This window comes from Battus philenor, unplaced genomic scaffold (genome assembly GCF_028537555.1).
Source record: "Battus philenor isolate CCGP_79_NKW_IND1 unplaced genomic scaffold, ilBatPhil1.0.hap1 SCAF_4, whole genome shotgun sequence".
NCBI lineage: Eukaryota > Metazoa > Arthropoda > Insecta > Lepidoptera > Papilionidae > Battus > Battus philenor.
The window spans coordinates 3,739,327-3,751,689 of record NW_027181704.1 but is presented as its reverse complement, the minus strand read 5'-3'; the positions used below and the strand labels follow the sequence as shown (position 1 = coordinate 3,751,689).

Here is a 12,363-nt window from a genome sequence, read left to right as displayed (position 1 = left end):
AAAAAAGAAGTCCAAATTTGTTGTGGTATCTTCTCGGATTATTATATACAGCGCGTGTGAAATCCATCTAAATGATCATTATAATGATCCTAAATATAAAATAATATTAATAAAAAAATACAAATTTAAAATATATCCAAAAACTTTTATTGACAAAATACAAAATTAAAAATAATCCTTTTTATTTATTCGCTCACCCAAAAACATTATACAAACACAATCAAACTTAAATGATATTCAATTTGTACATTTATTATATAAGAAAATGTTATTTTTTAATAAACTAAATCATTCCGTTTTTTCAAAGCATATCACTTTATAAATTCTCAATAATTAACGCCATATTACTATAGACATGTCGAAACTCTGTAGTCGGTAGTTTGTTTCAGACGACGTCGATAGATGGCGCTAGTGGTTTTTTCACTACAGAATCGAGACATTAATAAAGTAAAATCGACAACTACACTACATTTATATTACATAATAGATGTCCTCCAAGTAAATTAAAAAAAGTCCATGCAAAAAAAATACAATAATAAAAAAAATCACAGTTAAAAATAGCGAACAAAAACCTCAATATACTCAATGATATACACAAAAATTTTATTAAAAAAAAACATCTATTTTCGGTAAAAATTCTTAACAATAAAATATGCAATAAAGAAGATACGTATTATATATGTGGTAAACGGAATGCAGGGATTGAATTTAAAAGTCTTTCGTGGGGCTTTTTTTTAATAAATACAAATATTTATTTTAAAAAGAAATCCTAATCAAAACTGCGCACACTCCTTCGTCGTTCAACTATCGTCTCTCCCTCTCACATACCTCTCGCTCGCACCATCTAATGTTCCTATTCACGCATGCTCTTACGTTCCATTCCACATATATAAGACGTTTATATAAATCTTCGTAGAGACATCAATAATCTATTATACTGACATAAGATAAAACTAGAAAGTCCTCTTTTGTTAAATTACTAAATAATATTAGCGTAAAGAAATCATTTAAACACGCCTCATTTCGGACAAGACAATGAAAGTGATGTATGTACAAATGGAAATGATATTCTAACTTGGTAACGAGACTGCATATGACGCAGTATCTATTCTTAATTTCTAGTTTTTATTCTTAAATATAGTAAATGTTTAGTAACGTTTCAGCAAAACTATAACGATATATTAACCAATAAATCACCTTAATCACCAAGCCCCCGGAGTAGGTACCAAATAAATACCTTTCTACCCTTTTTAACCTTTCGAATAAATTCTTGATCCGTGTAATTCGAGATCCCAAGAGGATTTAGTTTTATTAATATATATATATAAAAATCATCAAATGATGAACGTATGTACCCAAAATAGAAATAACATTTTTCAATATTTTTGAACAACGTTAATAGCTTCGATGAAATAACTTATTGTTACGAATCTAACTTTGATTGACTAGTGTTGCGTGAAAATTCTTCTGTCAAATCCCTCCTGGCGTTGTCACTTAGTACTGGCCGAGCTGAAACAATAATTTATAACAATAATATTATAGAGATGTTATTACAAGAATTCCAATAAAATTGAAACCTCTCTTAACATTAAAACAGTATCACTTGCTTATAAAACTAAGAATCAATATGTTTATTCTTACGTACGAAATCTGTTTGAATCTGTGGATGCCTAGATTTAACACATTAATTATTTATTATTATAGCATTGAGTTATATACAAAACACTTAATTTTATCAAAGCTTATCAAAAAAATCAAGTACCTTAATCTGCATCATATATAATCACTGTAAAAATAATCAAAAGTCATTTATCACATTATAAAACATTTATAGATGAAAATAGCTGTGGTTGGCTGGAAATTTGCTTTTAAAATCGAGATTACAATTCATTTTAATTAAAAATAGCTTTAAGAAGAATTATTGCATTTTATTGAAGACACCTTTGAAGTATTGCTAAAATATCACGTTATCTAATTACGTATATGTTGACTTTTTATCTAAATATTAAAGTGCATGGCCATTAATCAGAAAAGGTGAAGCGACTAAGTACTTTTATAACATAGTCATTATTCAGAATGCCTTATTAACAATAAATAAATAATTTATTAGCAACTTAAATATCCTTATAAGTTCTTTTATTAAATTTTAAATATAGGTCCGTTATGAGTATAAAATAAAAATGGCCGTATTTTAATTTAACTTTTAAAACTGAAAACTTAAAACCTAAGACATTGAAACTTTTCTAGACTTTCGAAGAATCGAACAGATATTAAAACCAATCAATAATTAATAAAAGAAAGTATAACGGTCACCCATGATAACCAATGATAACGTTACAACATAGTAAGTAATCCCGGATACTTGTTTTCGTAATTCTTTCAAATATTTTTAATTATCGTTAATAACACACTAACATAATAGTTAATAAAATCAGAATAATTTTCCGGTACAATTATCACTAGACGATTCATGTTACAGGTCCTATGACCTCTTAGTGACCCTTAATATCAGATGGACCTTTGTTAATTAATTTTGAGTGTATAAAATAAATACAATTATAAATTCTACATATAAATATAATTTACGAATACTTACGTTTATCTAAAATAAAAATAAAACGTTTTTAATACAAATCAATAAACACAAAATTATCTAGAAGAACTATAGAACGAGCGAAATCGCCCAAAGGTTACATTGTCATACAATCGTAGGCCTTTGAGTTCTTGAGTTGGATTCTGTGTATAAATTATGTAACATTGCCGCTGTTAACGGCAAAGGAAATCGTAAATATCTTAAAGGATAGTAACAGATTTTGCTTTCAAACAGTTAACAGACCCTTCGTGGGTCTGATTGTACGAATGTACAATAAATGTACAACATATCCTAGACTTTGTTTTTCTTGGTCCTAAGTCAAGATTAAATGTACATTATTAAATAAACCTTTTTTATAGAGTTCAAAAGTTTGTAGCTGATCCTGTGTGGAACTTGATTTGTTTACTCCTTTGCAGGGTTGATATACGTACAAATTAAACATTGTTAAGTTTTATTTACAATAGTAACCGTTAAATTTATTGATCGCTATTCTCGCTGACTACACCGTATAATGCCTTTTATGATGCCTTAACCACATTGTGAGAGTTAAAAATGATTGATGATTCAGAATTTCGTGTAAATACCTATTTGAATTAAGATATTCAGATTTTTAATTTAAAAAGATCCTATGCAATCGGAACTGAACAGCTTGGTATAAACCACTCGTATATTATCTTAAATAAGATGATAGTAGTCCAATAATATGAACAATAATGAAAGTAAAAATTTCTCCAACACCGTCCAGTATTCTTAAGTGATTATATTTGCTACATAGAACTAAGACGGAGAGCTTCATCAATCACAATTATTTTCACGGTCTACCACCGTACGTGTTGCAGTACGGAACGTTACAAAAATAAATAAAAATATAAAATACTTATAAACTGTATAATTGCAAATAGGTATTTATAATTTTTCAAGAACTGAATCTTTGGCTAATTTGTTAGCAAGACGCTTTAATTTTTGTATACCTATTTCTAATCATCCTATGTAAAGAGTTTGCTCTAAAATATATTACATTAGTTATTTTTTTAAATTGGAATGCGACCGGCCAATAACTTTTGATAATACAAAGTATGTAGGGGCAGATATAAAACAACAAATAATTAAAATGTAGCAATTATAATTTTTACACGCTTTTCTTACTATATCATCATTACGTTGTTAAATATTTACGAAAATATTAGTTTTTGTATTGAATGTACTATACATTAATATAGAGAAAATGAGCCATACATTCACTTAAAGCTTTTACGTCTATTTCAAATCATCTTGTATTTTTATAGTTAACTCATGCTGTTTGTTCCAAATCTCCTGGATTCGAGTGCCTTCCTAGACCCACTATTAGAAGACCTCCAAGCTTTTAGGTCCGACAAGCCCGCTTGACGGACGCTTCATGGAGCGGCTGAACGCAAGGATAGAGACTTTCGTGGATTAGATTGTCTCTCAAAATATATAGAGCATTCCAAAACGAAAATATCTAAGAGAGCTAAACCTAAGCGATATAAATAATTCTATTGATTAATTTTTAAATTCATTCGTTGAAGATTTGACCTTTATAGTATAATGTTTCATATTTTAACTTACCGAATTTTCTAAGAAGAATCTTTTCAATGCCGTGTATTGGAGATTCGAAGATTACACACAATATAACGGCGAGTACGAACGTAAGCGTTAAATGTGCGATACTGTTCGCCACCTGAAATTATTTCGTTGCTATTTATTTATTAAGTTCCAATAGCAACAACAAAAAACATTATACGTATAAAAAACATAAAATATAACATAAAACCAAGGACTTTAAGTAAAGTTACTAAAAGCAAAAAAGACTGTGCTATAAGTTCTTGAAAAAATTACTATAATATAAATAGAAAATTATGAAGTAAATTAAAAATTTAAAACCACATGTAACAATACAATGTCTGAAACTGACAATATCGGAAACTTAGCCTAGCGGTAAAGGACTGGTTCCTGGGTTAATTCAAACTTTTCGCATTAACTATTGCCACTGCTTACAAAAAGGTTTCTTGAGGATGAGCTGCAGGGTCTTCTGCATACCACACAACACCACACTGCTATCGCCAACCCACCTGATCAGTGTGGTGACATCTAGTATATCCCCCTAAGATATCTTTGGCGTAAATTGAAACTTTCAAAAACTCACGATGTATTCTAATTATAGAAAACATTGGGTGTCACCAACATTGTCTTGTGTTACGAACTAAACTTTAACATCCACTTCATTATTATAACTTAATGTACAGGAATTTGTACGTTCCAATGCTAGAAAATTCTAGGTTACCGTTTACATAAAAGATCTCTCCCAGTACTTGAAATCACTACTATTGTTTATGATGAAAATTGAAAAAATCACTTTTTACATTGTTTATTACTTAGTTCAAGTTAGTATGTAAGTTTAAGATTTTTGTTATTGAACATGCCGTCACATGGGTCTTTGTCGTAACGACGTCATTAATTGCAATTGTTCTATGACGACGGACATCGTCATTGTTATTATCATTTCAGCTTTATAATGCCCACTGCTGGTCATTGATCTTCCCTTTAGATTTCTAATTAGTGCATTTGGAAGCCAACTACATCTTCCAACGACTTTTTCGAGCCCGTTTGACATTTTCAGGATTTTAAATATATGAATTTCAGTCTTTTAACTTAGTCTTTTTAACCTGGGATTCAAGTGAGGAAAATTGATAATATAAGATACTTAGTAAACGTTGCGGCATGCAGAAACGCGAGCAAAAAAATTTGGACACATTAAATTTAATTGTATACAGTATGAATACTAATGTCTGAGATATAAAATAAAAGAAATCAATTCAAAATAAAATTTTATTTTAGTTACCATAGTGAAAAAGGTGACGTGCAGGGGATGCCTCAATTGACTGACGTAATATAACTCAACAATCCCATTGACGAGATAAGCGCAGAACGTCAATCTCGATATCGGAACGAATACTTTCCACGTAAGTAGTTTATTAAATATACCTGAAAGAAAAGCAATTATGTAAATATGTAAGTTTCCTTTATTGTTATTTTTACTAAAACTCAACCAAAAACTATTTAAAGTGAGAAAACTACTACAGTTATCAAATTACATCAAATTACACGTAAAGATCAGTATCCATACGAGTAATAGCAAGTAATAATAACATGATAGCGTTAAAGAGTAATAATTGTTGAAAAAGCGTCTGCTTTTTGCTCCAATATCACCATGATTTTCTTTAGCATTAGCTATATTCATAAAATTCTCGAATTAAAAAGTCCAAATGTAAATGTAGACACAAATTGTATTAATATTTTAGTTTACACCTCGCCACGTTATTTTAATGAGGGTCTTTGAGATCGTACATGCACATGTGCATGTTTTTTTTACATAAATTGTATTGAAATGTATTTTTTGTGGTAACTCATCAGTTATTATTTATATCTTTTTACATCAATTAAGGTGATGTGCAGAAAGTTAAGAAATCAATTTTTGATATTTAAGTACCTATTTATACTTAGTAGTAGTACTTTAAAAATCAGAACATTATTTTCTTTGGCCCGTCGGGTCGAAGAACTTTAAAGTAGAATACATATATAATCTAAATAAGCTGAATGAATATTACTAAATACAGTCAGTTTTTCCTATTTCCAAATTGTATCAGTTAAACATATGTATCATTACCTGAGAAAGAAAAAGAACTAAGACCAAAAAGGAAGATTTCTAAAGACATGAGCGGCTAAAACTTGTAAAGTTGGAAAGTTCTTGGGAGGAGAATACATCACAATTGCAAAAAGTCTTGACAGGGTTATTTCATCTGGGTAATAACGAAAAGAAGTATACAGACCCGATGGCTTCAAGTAAATGGTGAAGTTTTACAAAAGAGAAGCAGACGGAAAAGAGATATATATAAAAATTTAAAAATCTGACCTCCGTTTCCAGTAGCGCAGGCAATGATGAGCCAGCTGTTTGCGATGCTCCACGCTAGTTTTTGCAACGACACATATGCAGCCGCTTCTATTTTGTTATATCTGTACCAGTCCTGATAGAACAGGCTGACAGAGAAAACGGCTACAGTTCCGAGAACACAACTGGTCAACCACCCAAATGTTTTCATGACCGCAGATATCTTGTAGCTAAAAAAATACGTGCAGTTTATAACAAACCTCATCAAAATTCTATACAAAAAAGATTGTACACAAAAATTGTATATATGTTTCAAAAAATATTTTTTTTCCTGGTACAAAATGTAATATCTAGTCAGAAAAGTCATCATAATAAATTGCATGGGATAACTTATAACATTATAATGACATAATTGGGTTATAACAAGACATGTATAGTATTACTAATAACATTTTAGCAGCAGAAATAAGCAAAGTAATGGTACCGACGTAAACAACTTCTTATTAAAAAATTGCATTTTGTTTATTTACAATATAATTCAATTTAAAACATTAACTGTGATCTTTTGTAAAGGTGGCTTGAAAATAATATCAAATTAATATTAACATCAAATCCTTTTTAACGTGTCTCTCAATTAAAATTAAAGCTACGGAGATTTCAAATACACCATTATCTAAACAGCCCACGATAAATTCAGTCCGATTTTTTTCTTGAAAATTTTAACAAAAATATTAAATATAGTAGTTAAAACCATTTATTCCAAAACTGCATCATTAATCGATATAATAGATTTTTTGCTTAGTCTTTTGTCTGATAAACTTTTTAAATTGATTGAATCTAAAGTTTATTGTTAATGCAAATAGAGCTTTCAAAGATGCTACTAATTTTATGTAACCTAACGAAAGGTATAACTAAAGCATATTTATATCCAGCACCGACTGCACGTAACTCATTATTTTTCTTATATTTGGTACTATTTTAATGCGCATAATAATATAAAGATCTACCGAAGCGTCCTGCAGTTATAACAGTTGGATTTTTTTTAATTTAAAAGTGTTATCTACTTACTTCTGTGTTTGTATTCGATGTAAAATGTAGCCAGTAAGTATACCCATAAAATATGGTGTCATCTTCATATGGGTTTTAATATAAGCTTCTTTGAAGTAAAAGTTTGTAGCGAAATCCGTGAATTCCCTTAAATGTTCAAGGCATTTTAACATGACATCGATATAAATTATAAGTAGTTAGCTGGGAAGGAATAGATAAAAGTTTTATATTATTATGTAATACACCATAAATATTTAAATACCGTTATTTTTTTTAATTCAAAATAAAATAAAGGCAGTGCTAATTTGAATAAGCAGCCAGTTATTGTTTTGAAATAAAAATTCTTGTGCGCATCCACGTATAAGTTAAATACCTCAGGAGATAATATGGTACTGCTCATCATCTTAGTATTTTTCATAAGATATACCATCATGGGAAAGAATTTAACATTTGAGATCATTTTTAAATGGTCCCGGCGCCTCTTCCTACTATAAGATAGACTCGGTACCCTTGCATGGTAAAACTCTCACTTTATGATAAAGGCTTTTTCTCTGAGAAAGGGTACTGGTCCTCATCTACCTTGCAAGCCTTGTGCGTACGGGTGAATTTAGAATATCTAGGTTTTGTTCTACCTTTTGTTTAGTACTGGTATTATCATGTCATATATCGGGGTTTGAATAGAAAATAAACTAACGTAATTTGCAGCGCCTGGCCAGGTCTGTACTGCAATTTTGTTATTTATTAAAGAAAAGTTCATCTTACTTAGCATAAAACAGCAATGTTGGGTCCAAACGGTCTCTATATGTGATGTATGATGGGATGGCTAGAGAAACAAAGGTAGCTAAGGCTAGGAACACACTGCCTAATCTTCGCCACCTCCAAAGACTGTAGATGAATATCGGAGCCACGAAGAATAGCTGAGTGTCAACCGCAAGGTACCAAGATTGGAACATACACTGAAAGATACATTTTTGATATTATCTTCGATTATAAACCGAGTTATTTAAGAACTAAAACATATTATATATTGTTATTATAACTGTAAGTTCTTCGAAGTCGCTTCCTTCTGACTAAAGATAATGATCAAATACATTAATTAATCTTTGTTACAATTTTTCCCAGGCTGTTCTTTTTTAATTTTTTTTTAAGGAGCCGTTTGCTGTAGTGCATGATTTTGAAATTTGCAAACATTTAATCTATTCTTTATACACACATTTAATCTAATTTTATCTTGCGGTTCTTTTTATTCTTGTTTTTTTCAGATAGATAACCACCCATCGACTTTTTTTTATCGCAAACATTGGTTTCTCAAGACATTTATTGGACGGTATCACTTACCAACACAAAACAGAGCAGGCGATCATCTTGATATAGGATTGGAGTTATATAATTCCATGAAAATAAATATAAAAATACAAAGTACTTATAATAATTATGTCATAGATTAGTAAGGTGTACTAATCAACATATTAAAATTGTTTTGAATGCTACAATGCTCGCTAAAAACACACTACTAAACAAATGAATTGAACTGGTTTGCTACTTACAATATGATCGGTTTTGATATAATTGTTTATATACAGGATGTTTGCCCACCAAGCTTCCATACAGCGTTCTTGTTCCAATAGCATTCTATCTTTCCATAAAGGGCCCTCTCCTATTTTCGGTAACCAAGTCATGTAGAATAAAATTACAACTGCATAAGCTGGTGTTACTCTGAAATTAAAAATACATTCATTATTAATTATAAAAGTTTTAACATAAAGAGAAGAATGTTAAAGAAATTTGCAAGTTTTCGTCATTGACGCGGTACGAATTGAAAACCCAAAAGGAACAACTAAAATATCCAAAGCAAATCCAGTATCTCCGAAATAAATAACCTGATTATTGTTAAATGCAATTAGCACGATCCTTTGAACAGAAAGCCCCCAATCAACGGCCCCTAAGGCGTAACTAATCGAATTAATTCCTCACTAAATCTGAATTAATCAACCCGCCAATGTTTCGAAGTCAGTCTATATATTTGTAGAGCATTCGCCGTTCTTGCCATTCCAAATTGTTCGGGCTATTGATTAAAATTCGAACAATTCTTCGAGTTCCTAATATGCAAATTGTACCCTACATAGCTAGTAAAAGGAATTTTAAAATACATAAGTAGTATAATGAAATACCGAAGCAGATGAAATATTTAAAGACCATCGAACTTTCGATTTTATCATTGACATTTTATCATTTTACACATGTACGAAAACGTTTTTATTTTTAACTTTGAGGCAGTTTGTTTAAACAAATTTAAAAGTAACTCGTAACATAACAATGAAGGATATTAGGTTGCAGCCCATAGAAGCCTACAAGGCACAGGTCTCCCCAAAGATGTCTATAGAGAGATGTACCATAACCAACAATAACACGCTTGGGAGGCGGGTTGGCGATCATAGTTTCTAGATACGACGATACTGCCCACCCACTGGTAACAAGCAGCAGCAATCCTATAACTTTTTTTTAAATTTCTGTTTCATTAAAGATTGTATGGCGAGAATCGAACCCACTACCTACAATCTCAAGTCTCATTCCTCCAACACTGATCTACCGCTGCTCGCAATGTATGATTATATTAACCGTAACAAAAAATTGATTCTTCCAGATATCGAAAAATATTACAATAGTAGCTATAACGATATCTCATTTCGGATGCCTTTGTGTTCAGGTGCTTCATAAAACGACCGTCTAAAAAACCTATGCAATGAAATTAATAATGTAGCGGCGTGAGCTGAGGCTTCTTAGGGGCCCTCGAGGTTAGTTATGAAAAGAGTTTTAGGTTATATGCGTTCAGCGGTCTACCTTCTCAAAATCTGTAAGCTGTAAATACCAAGAAGCAACCTCTTAGAAATTCGACGCATGTCTCTAGGTAAGAACAATACAATACAATCGTAAGTCACAATCATTAACTATTTTTATATTGTAGGCACGGTTAATGCCTTTGTATAAACTGTCTCTTGCGGGCCTACGACTATATAGAAGTTGCACCGCCTAAAACCTCTTAGATGCTTCAGTATCATTGCTATATGACTGGACACCGAGGAAGTAGAATGCTTGTGGCATTTGCAACACCGCCAGCGACAGATGTTTACGCATCCCCGTTTTGGAGAGAAAAGTCTCCTGTTTGTCCTAAACAACTAGCTCAATCAATCCTTCAGTGTATGTTTAATAATATTTTTAATATGCTACGCCAGTTCATTTACGGTATACCAGGTGCCTCGGCAAACTTCGATATATAAATATAAAGAGAGAGAGAGAAATATATATAGATAAATAAGTTAATCATTTCGTGCACTGCATTACTTTAATCTGATTATATTTTGTAATAGGGTAGGTTTAACAGCTAGGGACATGTTTTATGTTAACGTTTGTGTATTTGTTTCTATGGAAAAAGAAGAACGTCAAAACGTTTTTTTTTCTAATATTTTCCTTGACATTTTTTATTTTTCGCTCCATTATTACTTTCCAGGTGCCTTAGTGGAAATATGATTAAATATACCTCTTATTGCCGCGCCGCTTCCAAGTTTTGTGCTTAGCAACACACTTGGCGTTTCTTTTTTGGTTATACTATTTACTTCTATCAGCTAATATCTATTCTATTATTTACATGCGTTATACTATTGACCTATTACAATAATTCATAAATTTAATAGCATATTCATACACGCCATATGAAATAGTTACAATTTTTTAACCATCACACTACTATTAGTAGTTGTATTTAGTAGTACTATTAGTAGTAGTTGCTCTAGTCACAAATGGGCCTAGGCCAATGGAGTCGAAAGATGCTTTAAAGACGTCCACGAGCTAGTAGAAGCGGTATGGATAAGCCCCCCTCCCCCCACTAGGTGGAGGAAGGATATAGTTAAGGTGGTGGAAAGTCGCTAGATGTGCACAGCGCAGGACGATCTTTGGTGGAAGCCTATGTACTGCAGTGGGCGCCTAGCAACTAAAAATTAGAATAGAAATTAAAAAGGAAATTCATGTTAAGTTGATAGTTACCTTATATATCGAAATATGAGAATCGGTATTACGTTCAGCTTTCCACGTCGTTTATCGAACTCGATGAGCAACAGTCGACAGAAAAGGAAAGCGCTCAGCATGAGGAATGTGTCCACTAGTAAAGTATTACTCAACATGAACGAGTTAGCCGGCTCTCTAATCAGCTGTAACAAGCAACTGGTTATTACTCGCACCTAAATTTCGTAAGCAATTGCAGATAAATGAAAGATAGTGACAACCATATAATTTTAAATTTATTCGCGGTATAACAAAATAATTGTACTTAATTTATTAGAGAGAATTCTCTCTCTATGCTTTGTTATTTTATTCATAAAGTTTACATTTATCTATTTTTAACAGTTAATTTAAACAGAAAAATAAAATAGATAAGTTATAATCAAATAATATGTTACAGGATCCAGGAATGAATGACACGTGAATTCAATAATAAATGATATATTAAAGATGAGTGACATAATAAATGAAATTAAAAAGAGATCTATTATGAATACTTTAGTTGGAAATATATCTTAACTTTTATTCTCCAACTCAATTTGAAAGATTGAGTCGTAGAAGTTAAGATCAATTTTCAACTAAAGATTTTATAACATACCTTTTAAAACAATTGGTATACATAAAAAAAACAAGTAAATGTCGGAAAATTGCATAAAATGATTGTTACTAGCTCCTTGTATAAATGTATTACAGCACGAGTTTTATTTTCGAAGGTTGTAAATCATTTAAAATAAAAATAGAACTTGTACATTATCTATAA

General features: G+C 31.0%; 1 protein-coding gene across 1 annotated transcript in view; it reads right to left on the bottom strand.

Moving 5' to 3' along the window:
* Nucleotides 1-422: 422 nt before the first annotated feature.
* Nucleotides 423-12,363, bottom strand: part of LOC137928940 (nose resistant to fluoxetine protein 6-like) — a 58,349-nt gene continuing 46,408 nt past the window's right edge. Inside the window, exons 5-12 of the mRNA XM_068771948.1 lie at nt 11,589-11,752; nt 9,095-9,263; nt 8,310-8,503; nt 7,569-7,694; nt 6,525-6,730; nt 5,454-5,596; nt 4,181-4,292; nt 423-1,509 (exon numbers count right to left, since the gene is read on the bottom strand). Of these exons, the coding sequence (XP_068628049.1) occupies nt 1,424-1,509; nt 4,181-4,292; nt 5,454-5,596; nt 6,525-6,730; nt 7,569-7,694; nt 8,310-8,503; nt 9,095-9,263; nt 11,589-11,752 (1,200 nt within the window). The 3' untranslated portion in view covers nt 423-1,423. The remainder of the gene's footprint in view (nt 1,510-4,180; nt 4,293-5,453; nt 5,597-6,524; nt 6,731-7,568; nt 7,695-8,309; nt 8,504-9,094; nt 9,264-11,588; nt 11,753-12,363) is intronic.